The sequence below is a fragment of the Stylophora pistillata genome, chromosome 3 (genome assembly GCF_964205215.1).
Source record: "Stylophora pistillata chromosome 3, jaStyPist1.2, whole genome shotgun sequence".
NCBI classification, from domain to species: Eukaryota; Metazoa; Cnidaria; class Anthozoa; order Scleractinia; family Pocilloporidae; genus Stylophora; species Stylophora pistillata.
The window spans coordinates 18867501-18886764 of NC_142521.1; the positions used below are offsets into that span (position 1 = coordinate 18867501).

Genomic DNA, 19264 nt, shown 5'->3' on the forward strand with positions numbered 1-19264 from the left:
CATCAGTCTACAGAAAGTCCACAAATACTGGCTTACTCCTGCACTACCGCAGCCATGTGGACAAACGTTACCAAGCCGGATTACTTCACCACTACGATCCATCGTGCATATCAGCTGTCATCTACTCCTACCGCGTTATCTGCTGAACAAGCTTCGCTCTACTTTCCTCAACCTCGACAATACCCAATTGTCTTAATCAATTCAAGCGATCAATAAGTTTTTGCTTAATATCGACAACATCGATGCAGCCAAGAATACAAGAGATGACGGCTCTACCATCATGGTACCATTACCATTTAAAAAACAACAATTAGCTAACTGTCAAGAAGCAAATAAAAATTTTGAGCGCTAACATTGGTGTCCAAATTAGACCCGTCTTTCAGACCAAGAAGATTGGCCAAATTCTCGCTCTAAAAGAGAAGAAGCCCTCTATTGTCAATAATCAATGCGTGGTTTACAAATTTGAATGTGATCTGTGCGACGCAGATTGTGTCGGGTGTTGTGTCTTACTGCAGAAAAGTGACGCCAATCCTTGGTCAAAACGGCCGACCGAACTTTAATGATCACTATCTAACTACGGTTACACAATATACCACAACCTCAATATGCATGCAACTTAGCTATATATGTTTACTCTCTGGGACCTCCCAAGTCATGCATCTTACACCTGGTGATGGTTCCTATTATTTAAATCCCAATTCATTAACACTATAACATTAATTAAACCCTAGTTCATTAACACTATAACATTAATTAAACCCTAGTTCATTAATACTATAACATCGGGTGTACCGCTCGACACTTCGGCATCAGCGGATTAACGAACACAAATACTCTGCAATCGCGGGGAGGCATGCATCTTAAGCAACACGGTCTATTGAAGACTGACTTGGTTGATAAGCAATTTTCTTTTCTAGAGAAATGTAGATCAAAGTTTGATTGTCTAATTTTTGAGATGTTATTCATTAAGGAACTGAACCCCGAGTTAAATACTCCGAGAGACTCTATTCGCCCCAAACTCTTTACGTGATTCTGCGTGCGAATATGTGACTCTACGCGTGAATTCTTTGTTATTTACATATTTTCATATGTTATCTGTCTCTTAGGAATTCTTTTACATTTATATTCGTTCTCATCATAGTTAGTAGAGGTGACGAACTATGTTCTCATTTCACTCGTTATTGACTTGATAATAACGTTAAGCGAACGTCGAAACGTTGTCGCATTTTTCTTAGACCAATATGGTTTTCAACTTTTTAAACTTTTCGATTTTATCGCAATTCTTTATAGTTAATCTGAGAGAATTATAAGGAAAACGTCAGTGCCTAGGAAACGAATTTGTTTTTTCTTTTTTCTTTTTTGCGTATTTACCTAGCTTATCCTATGTGCTAAATGGTTTATCTGTCACAAATCATCATACACAGATGGTTAATAAGCTGCTAGTTCAATATTAGCGAAATCTTCTGACGTCACAGACATTTTTCGAAAGCACATGACAACCTGGAAAACCCACAGGTGTCCCAAGCTCACGTCTCGTGGAAAAACAAAGGATTGTATTTCTTGAAAGCGTCACGCGTAACGTTGTTTGACGCGGTGTTAAGAACCGTTGAGAATTTGAATGCGTTAAAGGGAATAGTATGGGCAACGAAATATAGTCCATTTTACAACACTAAATATTCCGAAATACGAACATGTTACACTAAAAAATTGATAAAACCATGACTCACTTCTTGTGTCCGTTGAAGTCTGATAATTGGAAAAACAGTGATGGCAAAGCAAGCCCAAAACGGCAGAAATAGGTGGTTTGAAACCAGTTTCTAGAGACTCAGGTAATAATGGTAAAAGGAACAAATGCTGATGGACGCTCACAAGAAGCTAATGAGATACCTATTGTTTACGTCGATCACAAGGTGGAAATGATGTAACGTGCAAACCACCTAAAAAACACAACGGACACACAAGAAGTGAAATGTTCATAGTTCGAAATAATTAGTGTTGTAAACGGACCATTATTCGCTGCCCATAATATTCCTTATAAGGGGCTGACCATTGAACTTTTGAGGGGGTGGGTGATTTTGAAAAAAATTTCCTGCTAGCGCTTGTTGGAAGAAAAAAATTGCATGCAGCCCAAATGTAACAGAAAAAAATGTACCAAAATTCAGATAAAAATATCCTGCACAGCAGATTGCAAGAAAAAAAATTTCTTGATGACCAGAAATCACCCACCCCCCCCCCCCCCCCTCAAAAGTTAAATGGTCAGCCCTAACTTTTTCAAATTCTCAACGGTTCCTCACGTAACTTAACACCATGTCACACAACGCCTGACGTTATCAAGAAATAATCTTTTGTTTTTCCTCGAGACGTGAGCTTGGGACGCCTGCGAGAAAACGAGATCGCGGAGTATCGGCGCACTGATTTATTCTTCCAAACAGTGCCAGTGATCGTGACAAATCTAAGTTATTGAAGGCGCCCACAAAAAATTCCCGTCGGTGAAAAACAAGGTAGAGGGACTTCGAGCCTTGAATATTGCAAAATATCCTGTGAAACAGAACGATTTCATGGCGAAGAGTACTCATTCTAGACCTCTTGGCATGACAGAGCGGGTGCTGCTCGACAGAGAAAAGATAAATAATTGGGGCACTGTTACTTCTGTGCTGCTACTAGATTCTCACGAAGAACTGAATCAAGACCACCTGCGGAAAGCCCTCGGTGTGCTTCCCAAACGATTTCCTTTGCTACGGATGCAAATTAACGAGAGCGGCGCTGAACCATGCTTTGAAGAAATGGAAAACCCAGAAACAGTAGACTTTCGAGTATTGGACGAGATAATGGCTGATGAATGGGAAAAAGGCTTCGAAGAAGAAGCAGATGGCCCTCCATTCAACCTTGAAACTGGTCCTCTATGGCGAGTGAGGCTCCTGAGAGAGTCATTCCGCGAAGACAAATACAATAACGCGTTGCTGTTTACATTCCAACATACAATCTGCGACGCTCTTTCCGTCTTCCAGCTTCAACAAAAGCTAGTGGAATTTTTAGCAGCTCTTCACAATGGTGACGAATTTGAAGTTAAAAGCTTGCCTCTTAGACCCCCCTTGGAATCGCTGCTATCGAATCGAGGTGAACCCAGCACCGGAGAGAAAGTGTTGATTTCAAGCTTTTTCGCACTTCAACGGGCTAAAACTTTCTTTGTGAAACCAAATAATCTGTACCTTTCAGTTTACCCCCCTGTTGCCGACTCAAATCCGTCGGTGAAGAAAAAAACCTGTCTCCTCGGCCGAAGTCTGTCTGAAGAAGACACAAAGTTGCTGATAAAGAACTGTAAAGCCAACAAGTGCACAGTTCACGGTGCCATAACTGCCTCCACGCATCAAGCGATCGCGCGAATTCTCCGCGTGAAAAAACACGATCTTCAAACCCCAGTCTCCATCGATTCAGCCTACACAGTCAGTCTAAGAAAAGAGTGCCAGCCAAAGGTTGAAACCTTTGAGTTTGGAGCCTATATGACCGCAAGTGCTTTATCAATTTCAGTTCCCCTAGCTTACCCCGATGACAAAGATGGCTTCTGGGAATTTGCTCGCACGTGTACTCGCGAGGTACACTCGCAGCTAGACTCTGGGAAGCACCTCAACCTTTTGAAGCTTTATTATTGTGCTGGTAGCAAAGCGTACTGCAACTTGCACAATTATGAACACAATGAAGGTCGTAGGAGCCAGGTCATCACTATCACTAACTGCGGAGCCCTCCAGACGAGCCAGGGAGGGGAGTGTCCGTTTAAATTTGCCGGGATGTACTTTGGCCTGAGAGGTGAGAGATTGGGCCATGTATTTGGTAACAATATCCTGACGGTGGATGGAAAACTTTACTGGGCCGTGGAATATTTCCCACATGTTACCACCAAAGCACAAGCAGAAGATTATATTACATCGTCCATGCAGATATTAAAAGATATTTGTGCGCAGTGATGCAATCAACCGGGAACATTAAAATTATCGTCGAACTGGAGTAAAGTTGAAACCGTCAAGACATTGATCGGCCGAGCTTTTCGAAGAAAAATACCTCTAACGCAAACTAATACCTCTTCCTGAAACGCTGTAAGGTGGCTTAAGATGGTGTCGCTATTTTCAAACAACAATTCTTTGATTTGTTATTTCCACCTCAATTTTTTTTGTTTTCTTGAATGAAGAAATGAAGTTATCGAGAAATTAAGATGGCTCGGCTCTGAACTTACAGTACAGATTGAAAAAAAAAAAAGTAAGAGAGATGAAACTCCTTGATTGCAATTTACCAACAAGTAGCGGTGGGGGGGGGGGGGGGGCTACCAAAGTCGTATCTATTCAAACAAGCTGATACATATGTTTAAAGTTAGAAAATCTTACATTTAAGAACGTTTGCCATCCGTAGGGTCCTTTGTCAGATAGCCCAAACACGAGAGAGGCACTGAACCGTGAGCATTTATATTCCTTCATTCACCTTTCCATACACTATACTTTTATTTACTTAGATTGTCATATCTCATAATTCTTAGCAGTACTGGAAAGTGCGATAAGTGTGTGGTTGACAAACGACATGACAGCATCTATAAAAGTTTGTTGGCCCGCTCAAACTACAATGAATGGCCAAAGTCTTCGCACGCTCAACTACTTTTTGAAGTTTCTTTATAAATTTCTTTTATCTCTCTTCCTCCCCCGTTTGGAGAGGGGATGGGAGGGGGGGACGCAAGTTACTCCTTGGAGATGAATTACAACATTGATGTTGAGTGGAGGGTTATCGACCACCTAGTCAGTTGAAGGTGTGCCAATTACTTTTGACACTCATTGTAGCAGTAATTATCCGTTGGCAAAGGAAATTGCCTCTACATAAGTAAATGAGAAAAGTTAAAAATATAGATTGTTGTGGTTGTTGTTGGCCTCATGACAGTGTCCTGAAATTGCACATGCATCAAATTCAACTTTTTTTCTTTTTTTTTGTCATAGTATTCGATCAGAATTCGTATCGCTTGTCGGTTTAAAAATGTAAACTTTGCGACCCATATCATCGACTCGTTAAGAGGAGTATTCAAAAAATGAATGATATTTGCTGCTGGGAGACAATATACAGGAGTCTCTCATATAACGCTCTTCAACAGGTTCACGTCTTATTCAATTCTTAACATCTCTTCTATGAAAAGAAAGATGTCTTAATTAATTTAGGAATTTAAGATATTGTCATTTCCGTGATCGCTCCAACTGCTTCACAACGAAGCTGCAGTTTTGTCTGATACAGGTGGAACGCCGTTCCGTAGTTTTCACGTTAATGTTGATTCCACAAGTCATCCAATTCACTTCCTTGATTTTGTCGCAGTTCGCTCAGCGCCCATTTCTTGTTGTCAATCTCCGCCATGAGTGCAGTGTATTGCTGAACAAGGGAATCAAAACCCATTCCAACTGATTCGTAAGCAAGAAGTGTTTGTGTGAGTCGGTGAAACTCAGCAGTGCTCTCCTCTTCTGCGTCTTTTAAATAGGCCCTTGGGTGAATGCAAAGAAAAAAAAATTTAAAAATTCTGTAACAAATGTGGCCCAGAGAAATTAAGTCTGAGCAACGTGCTAAAGTTGTAATGACCAAGCTGTCTCACGCAAGTTACAAACAACTACTCACGCCAGTAGGTCACGGTGTTTTAATAGCGTAAATTTTTTTTGATAAAGCTCAAAACAGAAGAGTAAATCAACACGACACCCTTACTTGAATAAGCTTTGTGTTCGGTAAGTCTCAAGTTTGCATAGATTTCTATGAAATTTTCAGTTTTGTCTGCACATCTGACGTGACAACAGTTGTTTCCCATGATTTCCTTCGAAACTTTGCGCGGGAAATTGGCGCGCGGCCGGTCAGAGTTGATCTCCTCGCGCATGCCCGACGTTTGACCGCTGTGTTGGCATAAACTAAGATCGTTTGCATGTTTGATTCTCCGTTCTGTTTCTTCGAGGCCTTGTTCGCCTTCCGTTGAGTGCAACCTCCAAAAACTTCGTACACCCCCCTTAATACTTTTAAAAATTAATTTCTCCTTATAAACACCGGAAATAGGAAAATGCCTTCGACGACAGCATAATGCCTCGGTTTAAGGTGGCTGAACAATTTTTGATACCTTTGTTTCTTTCACCATTTTCTCTCAAACCCTTGATCTCTCGGTCGCCAACATTGGCAGCAAGCAAGTTAACAACACAAACTTCGTTTTTTTGATAGTTAAGCTGACGTATGTGCCGTTGCCATGGCGACATGAATAGATATAAACAGGCAATTAAAATCGCTTTTGTTTCTTTGTAGATAATCTAGTCATCAGATTTTCTTTATAATTTGCATGCAACGAGCTTGTAATGGTACTCACAAGTTAACTTCATTTTGCTAACAATTTAACAGAGATCTTTAATTATCCCTTGTTGAAGGTTCACTTTATTTTCTAGAATTTCCTTTGTTTAAAATCAAATTTTTTCAATACTCCAGTTACTTATTTCCTAAAGTACTTTCGTGCCAAATTTCGTGAAATTCTAATGAGTGGTTCTAAAGAAATAGGCACATTTCCGAGAAAGCAATTTTCCATTCAATCGCAATTTTTTTACTTACTACGCATGCGCTGCATTTAACTGGGTTCTTTCGGTAACGACGAAAAAGCTGAGAATTGCTGGGTTCTTTGCATCGTTAACTTTTCTAACATATTTTTGTAATATAAGATTAAAGCCTTCAATACACAGCGCCAACTATAGAGAAAAATATATCAGATAGTGTGGGTATGTGTTGAGTAAATAAAATGACCGCTCTATTGACGGCATATTTGTTTTTTGCAATCCCTGTTCGCGCGCTGAATTGCATCAGCAAAAGCGTGCGCAAAAACTGTGTTCAGCCACCTTAAAATGCCAGCCCCTTTTTCCACGAATTTCATTGAATTTAAAACCCCTCGCGCTTGAACCCACGTTATCTCCAGCTCTGCCGCGACAGATGGTTTCGTCTCTAAAATTCTGATTGAGTGAGAAAGTTGCGCGAGTTTTCTTGATCAATCTCAGAGAAAGAAAAGCAACAGCAATACGTTTTCGGATTACTTTCCCCACTCAATTGAAAACTGCTTGAAAGAGTGAGAGACTCAACAGCTGTTAAGAAAGGCATTGTTAAGCGCGCATACTTGATTCTTCTAAGAGCTTGAATGGCTTCAGGAGTGTACGTGTCCCTGATCATCTGATTTTGAAGAACTCTACGAAGGAAGCATACAGCAGTGATTAAATCTTTCTCTCCCAAAATATAATTGTCAATTGTCTACGCTATCTGCTAATATCTCTGAAAAAGATTGCGCCGAGCCTTAGGTGTTCCATCGAACAGTATCCTCTAGTTGGTACTTGTCACTGCCCATCTTGAAAATGTAATGATGTCCTGGGAAGAAATTACCCAAACTCATTTCCAAGCCTTCTCCTCTTCCCTTCCAAGATCTAACTGTCAATTCGCGATACTGTCCACCATAATTCCCATTCAAAGATCGAACTATCAATTCTCAATACTGTCTGCCATGCGAAAAAATATTTTGCATCAAACCATATCGTTTAGTTCATATTTTTCTTTCTTATCATTGCCTAGATTGAAATTTTTTTGATATTGCTTCAATGCAGTTTAACATAATCAACCAGAATTGTTCCTTAACTTTCTCTTTATTTCGTCCTTTGAAAAGAGGAACCATTGCAAGGATATTGCTATTCACCTCATGCAGGCTGCAGGATATTATGAGTGCATGACTGTGCTGAGGAACTGTGTTAAATTAAGGCTGAAAGTTTCGAAAGAAACTGTGGTGCTGCGTCGGTGGGGGTAACAAGGTAATTGGTAATAGTAAATTGGCCACCGTAACGAATAAAAAAGCTGACGTTTCGAGCGTTAGCCCTTCGTCAGAGCGAATGGAGGAATTCTGGGTTGTATGTGGTTTTATATGCAAAAAGCGGAAAGCCGCAAAACTCTTGAACAAAAGTTAATCTTTCAAATCGGCCCTCTTAATCTCACAGGTATCAACGAACGCTTTTCATTCCACTAATTTATTCGTGTTTTTCTCGTTGCCATGTTCCCACCTATGGCGTAGCTCCCCTTTCTGCATATAAAACCACATACAACCCACAATTCCTCCATTCGCTCTGACGAAGGGCTAACGCTCGAAACGTCAGCTTTTGTATTCGTTACGGTGGCCAGTTTACTATTTCAACTTAGTTGATATAACCAATTGCTGTGTTAAATTAACTCAATGCCAATGATTATACCTGACTTTTAGACACATGGCATCGCACTTGGCAGCCAACCACTCTGCCATCACCCTGTCATGCTTTGCTTGAGACTGCAGCCGATGGTCTGCTATCAGTTTTTGTAGAGTTTGAAGTGACTGCATCAAGACCTAGCATTACAAAAAAAAATAAAGTGTCCACATAAATGGCTGAGCAGGAATGTGATTTGTAATAATACTTACCATACGCATTAACCCTTGGTCTAGCAAGTTGCCCCCTAAGAATGAAATGGGCATCGCAAGATCCCCTCACTCATTATTTTTTGCTACTGAACCTTTCCACAATGTGTAAATCTGAGGTTCAGAGCCAAAATATTGATTTCGTTTCATGCTACTGTCAATTTTTATCCTCACAGCAATGTAAAAACAGTAAGAAACAAAATTAATCTAAATCTCTACATCACAAGCCAGGAATGTGACCTAATTGGAACCCTCTGTAACAGTAAGCATGTTTCTTCAGAGGACTATAACATGATTGACATCAATATTAAATAACATTTTTAATGATAATTATGTTAAAAACCTTATGCATGTATGTATTTGTAATATTTAGACAGGCTGGCCCAGTTCAGCTCAAAGCTGGTTTAAATGGGGGCTTGTATAAACAATGACAAGGCCAGATGATAACACCTAGAGCTATGTTCCCTTCTCTTTGGAATGTGTACAAGTTCATAAAACTTCCCCTAACCAGCACAGAGAAGATGTAGGAGATGGGGCCTACAGTTTTTCATTCTTATCCAAAAAGACTAGAATTTCTAACCATTTGGAGATGTCGTAACAAAGGCAGCAAATTCATCTCAGTTATTTGTAAGACCCTGAGTGTTGGTCTAGTCTGGGGCTTAAACTCTCGACCTTCCACGTGACAGTCTGACACACTACAAGCATAAAGCAGAGCAATAGTCAATGAAGACTCTTAACCTCATATAACTGCCTAAACTGCTTGTCCCTCAACATCCGATTATGATGTAACTGCTTCCTTTCTTGGTCCAACAGCTGTTTCTCATTTTCAAGAAATGCTGGCAACTGGGTAGCTTTAGCAAAAGACAACTGTTCATTCTCTGAAAGATATGACCAAAGTAATGCATGAATAATACTGGCTGGCATGATACACAAACTTTTGGTTGAGAAGAAATAAGTAGACATGTAGTGATTCATACCTGCTTGTTTTGTTGGTTTATGGAAACTTGCTACTGTTTCACACTTGCTTCTCAACCTGGTCTCAAGCTCAGGAATGATACTCTGCTGAAAAGACTGAGCATAAAAGAAAAAGACACATCATTCATTTACTTGGATATATCAACAAAGTTGAAATGGTAAATTGGCCACCGTAATGATTACAAAAGCTGACGTTTCGAGCGTTGGCCCTTCGTCGGAGCGAACCTTTCAACTTTGTTAATATATCCAAATTATTTCGTTTATTCCCACCAACGCAGCCCCAAACAGTTTCTTTCGAAACTATCAGCCTTTATTCATTTACTTGATCAAACAAGGAAACGGCTTAACTAAATATGCACAATACCCACGAAAAAAACATGCAAATAAATTTATCTAATTGATCACATAAGAAAACTCACAACATTCACAATACCAAAAACAAAAACATGCAAATAACTCAAAGCTTACTTGGTGTAAGGACTTTTTCTGATGCTCTCCAGTGAGCAATTGTTCAGCTTTCAGTCCAAGCAATGTTGCAGATTGTTCACCTCCTTCAGTATGGAAATCAATGTAATCAAGTGCCTCTGCTTGTGCAACTGACACCTTCATGGTATCATACAGCTGTTAATCACAGAAGAGGAAAAGTGTTCCTCAATTAATAATATTCATGAAAAACATTTCTCAGTTCTGATTGGTTAAGATGAATGCAATTTTCAGTTAATTCAGTGCAGAGGAGGGTTAATTCAGTGTAAAGATAGAAACAAACCAGACATTCTGATTGGTCAGAATGACTGGCCAATGTCAATGTCAAGGTCAATGTCAAGGTCAATGTCACTTGCAGGGTTTGAATAAATTATTTTTGCACCTGATGCGCACGCTTTTCTTCTGCATGGTTATAAGAAGCTACCTACATATTTTTTCACGTATATTATTAATACATAATCACATGATTTTCTCGTGCAATTTGGAATAAATAAGCACTTGTAAATCTTTTCAAAGACCACAAATTGCACTCACCCTACAGGCTCATGCAATTTTGTTAGTCTTTGAAAAAATTTACTCGTGCTTATTTATTCCAAATTGCACTCGAAATCATGTGATTACAAATAGCTAGTTTCATAACTGCCAGAGGTTATCATAATTTCTGTGGCATGAAGTGATTAGGGGCACTCCTCTTGGAGGGCAAGATACAGATTCATCACTGATTACCCCTTCACTATACATGTACATGCATGTCAGGTTGCCCTTGTACTCACAACTGTATCTATCATCACCATTATACTTCTCTATTCCATGAGGATGCTATATACTCTAGCCAATGTTTTCAACGAATCAGCTACAGTAAACTGACATCCACCTGATTTTGCTGCAAAATAATGTAAACTAGCAAGGTTTCATTTTCAGGTGAATAATCCTCTTACTTGTAATGTGGCTGAACTGGGATGAACTTCTTGTTTCTTTATGTCATATTCAATCAACAACTCTTTAAGCTCTGAGTACAATGTCCAAATCTGAAGGTACTTCAACTTTTGCTCTCTTAAAGCATCTTTAGCCTGTTCATTCAAGAAAAAAAAAATAATTTTGCTCAGTGCCTTATAAGACTGTGCCTTGTAAAAGTAACTTGTGGTTTTTCTCCTTTTTGGCAAGTTAGGTGTTAATTTCTCCAGTGTAATAGGAACTAGTTAATGTAGATCGCAATGTTAGTATAATGTGATAAAAGTAAACAAAACTAAAGACTTTACTGAGTAAGATGAAGTTAAGTAACATTTTCTTGGCCTCAACAAGGGGATTGATTGTCATCAGTAACCATTCAATAGCATCAACTTCATATTAAGTGAGAAAATTTTGCCTAAAAACGAAAGCATTGAGGCAGGCAGTACCTGGCCTGGTCTTCCTAACCTGTAACATGTCCTTTTGAAAAGCAATCGACATGCCACTGTCTGTCAGATGTCTTGTCAGTGACTTTAACAATTTTACAAACTCTGGGTTCTGCTGTACATTTGAAGCTGTCAAATGAATTGGTAGGCTGTTGTTCACTGTGTAAATGTTAAAAGTTATCAAATAAGAAACATTAGTCACTTCACTTTCCAAACAATTCGTGCAGTTCCATAATCTGTACACTCAAGGAGCAGAAATTAAAACTGAAGATTCTAGCAAATGGTAAATTTCAGGATCAAGTCAGGCAACCCACACTGAAAGAGTCTGACCTCAACACTTCTTGAAAAATAAACGATTAGGACGATTTGCCCTGCAGCAAAGCACTAAGGGGAAGTGAACTAAATTTTGTGTATATGAGTACGGTGAGTTCTGGCAAATAACATTTTAGCTTTTTTTCACTGCAAAACAAATATTGATACTCAGGAAACCTTTTTTAATCAAAATTCTGGTACAACGCAATGACAGTTATTGACTATCTATTTGTAACCAATCATGTGATAGACTGATTTCATGTTACATGATTAAATTTTGAAGTGGGGTATTGAGCACAACTTGACCGTAGTTGTTCATAGGTGTGAACTGGGGATTAAATCTTTACACTTGCCTCATTCGTAATACATGTATAATTTTCAAAACATTAACTTTTTTCTTCAAATTGCAAACTGAATTTTTCCTTCAAAGAATATCATTACATTTATTGATCGATGATGTGTTCTTCACCGATCGTGTATGTGATCAGCTGATTTCAAGTAACAACAACTATATGATAAATCATAAGCTTACATAACACAGCACATATGCGTATGCTGGAAAGAATTAACTGTGGCTGATCTTGACCGTAATGTATGTATTCAAGTTCAAAACGATGACATTTTCGCCCGAAATATCCGGCAAAACGGTCAGTTTGCAAGTATGAACTCCAGACAAAATCAGTAGCTATATTTACAGATGATGTATTATTCACCGATCATGTGATAAGCTGATTTCACGCTACAACAAAGAAAAAATTGTAATCTTACATCTTGACTAACTTCTAAATTTATGAGTGACGATTAATTTAAAGTAAACTTAAAATTCATGATCTTAACTCAGAATTTGCACGGCACATCGCATACATGATCTTACATTTATCTGCCGTTTCTTGAGCTGACATCATTCCGTAGTTAATATCTTGATTGTAACGCACAATTACATATGGCCTTCTTTTTGATCGATAGATTTTAGCGATGAAAATGTGTACAGTTTGCAATGTCACTATAAAACTACCGCCATTTTTTGTAAGCATGAAAGTGAGGCACTTTTTACGCCTAAAAAAATTCTAAAACTAGTTATGATTGGTCAAAATATTTTTTGGGCAATTAGCAAAGGTTTTATATACTTGTTTTTGATTTCCTCATCATTGCTCTTTCAAACATACTGCAATTGCCTTAGTAAATCTCGGTTCACATTTCTGACCACCTACGAGGCAAACTTCCTCTTTGATCGAGGTAAGAAACTTTACACTTTTAAAATTCTTTTACTATTCCGTATATTTGTTAAAATTCGACTCGATGAAATTCCACCTTTGAGAACAGTACAAAATCTTCCTGGAGAAAGCTCTTAGTTGCATGAGTTTAATATACCGAACGTTATATTCAGCCTTTGTTGTAACTCTTCCTAAAATAGTTCGAAAATTGAATAGAAACATGTGTGTAATGGTAAACTTAATTGTTGTCGCTGGTCAAAATCACTAAGAAAAGAAGAGAGATACGAAATTTTAACCGAAAAGATTCAATCAACCGAACATGCAGCTGACCTTTCAAATGGGCTACTCGAAAGTGACAAATGCGTTTAAGGGTTTCCCTAATCACTCCGCTTTTTCTCATCATTTGTATTCTTTCTATTTTACATTACTTTGCAACGGTTCAAAATTTTTATGTCTGAGTGAACGTGAAAAAGTATCACTTTCGTTTTTAGGCGCGTACATAAATAAATGTTTATTAAACGATTTAGAAGCGATGTCTGTCGTTTTTAAAAGTAACAAAGAGCACTTCCTTTCGCTCTATTGAAGTTACAATTTATACAAAAGGTTTTTATTTTTGGAAATTACAGTCAGCTAACAACTGTCAAGATCTCTCGAAAGCCGGCCTACACGTATTGTGACATTTCTATAATATTGCCCTTCGATCGTTCTTGAATTGTAGATTGAGACATTCTAACAGCGGGCACAGAGGAAGTTGAATATGGAAGACCCTAATCTACGGACGAGACAGACTGGTTTGGATTTTGACTACTTAAAAAGTGTACCAGGACTTCTTAAAATTTTGGAAATTGTACGTAAACTTAACGTTTAACGCAGCAGGTCAAGTGATCAGTATTGATTTATAACTTGCACAACGCATGAAGCAGCTGCTTGGAATTATTTACGATTGCCAAGTGCGAGGGAGGAAGGAAAGGTCTAAAAAGCCTAAAACTTTGTCCTGACCCACACACCCCTACATGGGCTTTTATTTGTAAACACAAGACTAGATTCTTTATTCAAACATTTCACTCCCAAGATCTCATTAATAATTCTCCTTCCTGTTTTCTTTACAATTTATGATCTTAGTTCTGAGAATATGGCTTTGGATCAACTAATTATTACCTTAATTGATATATAAGCAGAAGCCTCTATTCACTCTCAGAAAACGGTTTGCATCTCGGAACAGATAATGTCTGCAGACAAATACACAGTCAAGCATATTTTCCTGCCAAATGGAGGCCATTTCTTTATCATCCTTCAAATTTTTTTCCAACAAGCGGGAAAATAGTTTACAAACGACTTATTCTTTTGAGTTTTAGCTGAAGCATGATCAATAATGATCGATGCATTTAGACCAATGACTTGGAAGCAAAATAAATTTGATGGATCATCTCTTTCTTTATTCTCATCACTTATTTTGTTAATTAATATAATAAAACTGTAATTATGTTTTTAAGGATAAATTATATCTTAGTTACTTATGGGAGTTCAAGATTGTAAGTCATGTTGTGCAAGTAACTTTCCTTTTTTCTCATTTAGTTTGGCCTTCTGTTAGCATTTGCCTGCCTTTCTGGCTTTACACTGAATTACACTGATTCTCGATATGGTGGAAGATTTGACTTCTTTTATTTTGCAACTGTGACATCATGGTTGGTGGTGATTTTTCTGTTTGTCTTTTTTATGCTGAGGCTTCATGAGAGGATTGCTATGAACTGGAACCTTTTTGTAAGTTGTACACATTTACACTATACCTTTGAGATGAAGAGCTTTTTAACTGACTGTTGTTCAAGCTAAACCAAAGTAATCGCAAAAGCCAGTCAGAGTAAAGGAAGGTATTGAAAAAAATCAATGAGAATTCAAAGAAGAAATAGGTAAACATAAGGAACACTTGAATGATCAAGGTGTGGTTGGTTTTAGTTTTGAATTTGGGTTGCAAGGCAATTTTATCCTGAAATATGTGCACTTTCAACACTCACTTGAAAATTGCATTTTACATGTAGACAGATAAACATGCGCATGCATAATTTTTTAGTTCATCTGACCCATTTTTTCCAAGTACCCCCTGTACAAGGAAAACTTTGAGGTACATTGTACAACATGGTAGGGATAGGGTGTTGGAATCTTAAAAGAGACAAAGATACTCTTTGGACATCTCTTTACCAAAGTGGAAATAACTTCCATCTGTAATATACATATTTGTAAGCAGTACTGAGACTTAAAAAAATACAATCAATCAGTTTCAGTCGCTGAAAAACTCCCTTTGCCCTTGCAGTGTTGTACAATCCAGGAAAGAAAGTGTAACATTGTTAAGGTGCAGAGGCATAAAAACTTGTACGCCATTCTGGGAAGTGTGCTCTCCATAACAAAATAGCATTTTACTGAATTGCTAACGATACCACAATTGAATGATAAAGAAACTTATAAGATAAAAATCATTTGACCCAAACATGGCATAAAAAAGTACTTGAGTTTTCTCATCAGATTAGAAGTCCAGCTACAAATGTTAATTGTAGATTGCTGCAACATTGCTGATTGTAGCAGTACGTCAAGGGACAAATGTCACAAATGAACAGAGTATTGACCTTGCCCACCATTATAAGTCTTCTTGGCTCTGTGGTAGAGTAATGCAGCACAGAATCTAAAGGTCTAGGGGTTGATTCCACAGGGGAACTCAGAAATTTTTGTTTTGTTCACATGTGACATGTGACAAGTGTCCTGCAGACATTTAGATTCAGCAGTTTGTAAGCTGGTCAAGAGACATGGTAAAATTTGAAGCTTGATGACTAGAATGATTAAAAGAAAGATGCTCTATCAATCCCTCTTTTATGAAGGACAATGAAAAACTATCCTTTGTCCTGTGCTTGTGACCTACAATTATCATTTTTATTGGAACACTGAACTTTCCTGGTAAGAGTAATGCGAACATTTATCATCTTTATACCTTTTTGTATATAATTTATGTGAGTAATAGCCAAGTCTTTCCAACCATGTTAAGCCTGTAGAACACATTTTTTATGGAGTAAATTCTTTCTGACAGGTCATGGTTATTTTATTCTGTTCAACAGATGGCAGTATACTCTCCTGTTACAGCCTTTCTTTTGTTGCTTGCCTCATCTCTTGTCCTTGATACTGCAGTGCACTTTAGAAGAAGTGAGCAGCCTGATAAAGAGGGAATGTACTTTATGGTCTGCAAGTTAGAACCTTGTGGCAATGTTGAGGCAGCTGGGGTAAGCTTTTAGCTCTTCTGCAAGACAGTATGAAAAATCATAAGAGGGTTTTTGCTGGTGCCTTTGTTCTCATTTTACTCTATAAGCATACATTTTTAACCCTCTAACTCCCAAGATCTCATTAGTAATTCTCGTTACTGTCTGCTATACAATTCTTATGATGATAGGTAAGAGAATTTGGTATTGGATCAACTATTATCCCCTAATTGATATTTTTCTTAAATCACATCACTTGTCTGCTTGATATTGTAAGGAGAAGTTCTATCTTGGTCACTCATGGGAGTCAAAAGGTTTAAGGTTGGAAAAATTGGAATACCTTCTTTTAGTAAATACAGCAACTGTTAAAGCGGATAGCCTTGAAGGTGCACTTTGATTTGCTATTCAAAACTCCTGTGCATGTTTTCCAGAGGTGAATGACAAATGGTTTGCTCCAGAAATTATTGTAATTGTTGCAGGAATAAATGAACCATCTTTATTTGCTATATTATCTCACCATTTTTGTATAAACTGAAGCAGCTATTCACCTCAGTGTCAGTGGCTAGCGTGGATATTTATGGATATATCCACCAATTAACCACCTTCACTTCAATGAGTACAATCCATATAGTTGTTAAATAACAAGTATTCTGGGTAATTTGTAGCTCTGTTTTGATAATGGATAAGTCAGCTATTAGAAAGATCAAGATTTCAGGGCAACAAAGACACAAGGATATGACCATATTTGTAAAATTTTGGGTTTTAACATTATACTGCAACTGGTGTTGGTACTAACTGGACTAAAACTTTCAAAGAAATGCTATAGAGAAAGGGCCTTGCACTGTAGCAGTTGGAAAGTGACTTTCTTTTAATTAGTAATATAAAAGGTGGTGAAGCATTAAGTTATGTTACAGTATGAAAAATTGTGAACTAAGGATCATGCACTACTAATATGGAGAATGGAATAATAAGAAAACCTACTTTTTTCATATTTTCATCACCATTTTATCAATTTTTTAATTATTGAGCTATTTCATGATTTAAGGCTGCCAAATGGCAACTTTGGAGTAACTATGGAGTGTGAGCTTGAAACTTGTGATAGTGTGATGTAGACCTTACACTGGGTCAGTAACACTCATATTTTCCTTTTTGTACGTCAGGCATTTGGAATCATTACAATGGTGTTGTTTGCTGTGGATACCGTAATGTTCTGCTTGAAGAACAGGAACACATCGGCAGCAGAGCAGCCAGCGTCATTTGAGGGAGAGAATAATGATAATGGTGAACCTGTGGAGTCAACTGGGGCCCAATATTAACTAAATACGAACTTGAGGTTATTTAAAAATTGAAAAACTTATCATTTCCATGTCATTTGAATGTTTGATCAACATACACTCAGTTGTAAAATTTTTGACACCTCAAGGGTTGGATCTAGAAATTATTTGATAGGAAGGACCCAATATTATTTCTTGACCAACATACCTCTGCAACACAGGTGGACCCTGTGTTGTTATAATAATTGTATAATACCCATAGGGTCGATGGGTCGTATCATTTAAATGTTTTTTAGGTGTGAACACTCTGGAAATCGTGTGTAAGTTTGAGATGACAATTATTGATGTATTTATTAGGTACTTTTGGGAGTGTTTTTGTGCTGTGTTATTGGCAGTACCCTCGCAGCTTAACGGCGCCAGTTTCACCGGTTACTTAATTTAAGCTTTTACCAGATCATTCAAACAATTTTTCTTGAAAATAATTAAAATCAGCAGGCGAAGAGTTTAAAATGCTGTTCTGATATGAACATTTTTGCTGTATTGGCTTAGTATTATGTAGTCTGCTGTAGATATTTACTTAAATAACTTCATTGAAATATGATATTTAAATAATTCAGGTTTTGTGCATATAATGCCTGTAGGTAGCCTTTGAGAACAAAGATACATGTCGTGAAAGGCAGTCCAAAATGTACTGCTATTTAACAAATGGTAAACACCACAGCGTACACTGTGGTGTACGCTGTGGTGTTTACCATTTGTTTTATAACATAACATTGATACATTGTAGCTAAAGAGTTCCCTTTTATTTAACAAATCTTACGCGTCCAGAAAAAAAAAAAGCGCGCGCGGAAAAATAGTCTTTGCATTTGCTCACGTCAGCAGCGTACACCCATGGGCAAATGGAGGACGCTAAATTGACCAATCAGAGCGCGCGCTTTACTTTGGTTATGTTATAAGTACAGTTCTTAAATACAATGTGCCATTTCTGTAACGCTATCACTAACACCACTCGCATATCTTTGATACTGTACGTACAAACAGGTACATAAGAAAACAAAGCCTCCGTGGGTAATCTCTATGTTTGGTTTCAAATTTTGTAGTAATGTTGAAGAGAGATGATGATCTCTTTTGCAGTGCTACTATGAAGTGCAGCCGGACCTGTATTTAGTGGTCATCCATACAGGTTGCACAGAATAGGGATATAGAAAACGACGAAAAAACGCTATTTTATGCCATAATTGACCACTAAATATACAAACACTCGTAAAAAGTATGTCTAAGAGTGATTTCGGGAGTTAAAAATGGATGAGATTTTATTTGAAAGATTAGTGTTAGTCTTTGTTGAGTGGTTCCGCTGTAAGTGACTGTTCACCACAGGTTGGAGGACAATACAAACAGCCGGTTGGAACTCTGTCAACTCTCTCTCTCGACCGCTTAAACAAGGTGACTGCTTTAATAAGGTGCCGCTCAATGCAGGTTTCTACTATATCTATACAGCGTTTTAATTTTGTATTCCTATTCAGTATCAGTTTCAGTTTTTCATATTGGGCATGAAATAGCAGTAATTACCTAGTGTGTTAAATATTACCTTAAGACTGCCGTGAGTGTTTTAATGACAAATATACCTACACAGGTTGCTTAATGATCGGGAAATTTAGGACTCAGAATTTCCAGCTCATTTAGCAGACGGGAAAATCCGTTAATTTGCCGCTGAATGACCGCATGTGCTATTCAAACTTCATGTTTTGGATTTAAGTATTGACAATTTTTTTCTAATGGTAACGACTACAGTGGAAGTAAAAAGTTTAAATTTTTGTTCTTTGATCAAATGGGAGGATTGGTAAGCTTTCAAACAAAAGATGACTACCGTCTGAGGGTTATGAAATGTTAAAAAAGGAGGTTCCAAGAGCTAATA

The 19264-nt window shown here is 37.8% G+C and overlaps 3 protein-coding genes across 3 annotated transcripts; 2 read left to right on the plus strand and 1 right to left on the minus strand.

Moving 5' to 3' along the window:
* Positions 1-2247: 2247 nt before the first annotated feature.
* LOC111333495 (uncharacterized) lies at positions 2248-4898 on the plus strand. The gene has a single exon (XM_022939087.2). It carries the CDS (start codon positions 2559-2561, stop codon positions 3960-3962), a length of 1404 nt encoding a protein of 467 aa, XP_022794822.2. The 5' UTR covers positions 2248-2558; the 3' UTR covers positions 3963-4898.
* Positions 4899-5051: 153 nt separating this feature from the next.
* Positions 5052-12673, minus strand: LOC111333496 (HAUS augmin-like complex subunit 4). Its single transcript, XM_022939088.2, has 9 exons — positions 12497-12673; positions 11333-11469; positions 10855-10986; positions 9902-10054; positions 9436-9529; positions 9197-9336; positions 8259-8389; positions 7148-7216; positions 5052-5503 (listed from the first exon to the last, which is right to left on the minus strand). The coding sequence occupies exons 1-9, from the start codon at positions 12654-12656 to the stop codon at positions 5290-5292; spliced, it is 1230 nt and encodes a 409-aa protein (XP_022794823.2). The 5' UTR covers positions 12657-12673; the 3' UTR covers positions 5052-5289.
* Positions 12674-12730: 57 nt separating this feature from the next.
* On the plus strand, positions 12731-19125 carry LOC111333481 (uncharacterized). The gene is made up of 5 exons (XM_022939056.2): positions 12731-12858; positions 13555-13683; positions 14412-14597; positions 15938-16099; positions 17236-19125. The coding sequence occupies exons 2-5, from the start codon at positions 13594-13596 to the stop codon at positions 17389-17391; spliced, it is 594 nt and encodes a 197-aa protein (XP_022794791.2). The 5' UTR covers positions 12731-12858; positions 13555-13593; the 3' UTR covers positions 17392-19125.
* The last annotated feature ends 139 nt before the right edge of the window (positions 19126-19264 follow it).

Bases quoted from the DNA above. Each gene is read 5' to 3' on its own strand.
- LOC111333496 (XM_022939088.2), bottom strand. From the start codon at position 12,656: ATGCTTACAAAAAATGGCGGTAGTTTTATAGTGACATTGCAAACTGTA. The intron at 9,337-9,435 runs GTATGAATCACT...CATATCTTTCAG, and splicing joins TAAACCAACAAAACAAGCAG to AGAATGAACAGTTGTCTTTT. The intron at 5,504-7,147 runs GTATGCGCGCTT...CATTCACCCAAG, and splicing joins CAAGCTCTTAGAAGAATCAA to GGCCTATTTAAAAGACGCAG.
- LOC111333495 (XM_022939087.2), top strand. From the start codon at position 2,559: ATGGCGAAGAGTACTCATTCTAGACCTCTTGGCATGACAGAGCGGGTG.
- LOC111333481 (XM_022939056.2), top strand. From the start codon at position 13,594: ATGGAAGACCCTAATCTACGGACGAGACAGACTGGTTTGGATTTTGAC. The intron at 14,598-15,937 runs GTAAGTTGTACA...TCTGTTCAACAG, and splicing joins CTATGAACTGGAACCTTTTT to ATGGCAGTATACTCTCCTGT. The intron at 16,100-17,235 runs GTAAGCTTTTAG...TTTGTACGTCAG, and splicing joins GCAATGTTGAGGCAGCTGGG to GCATTTGGAATCATTACAAT.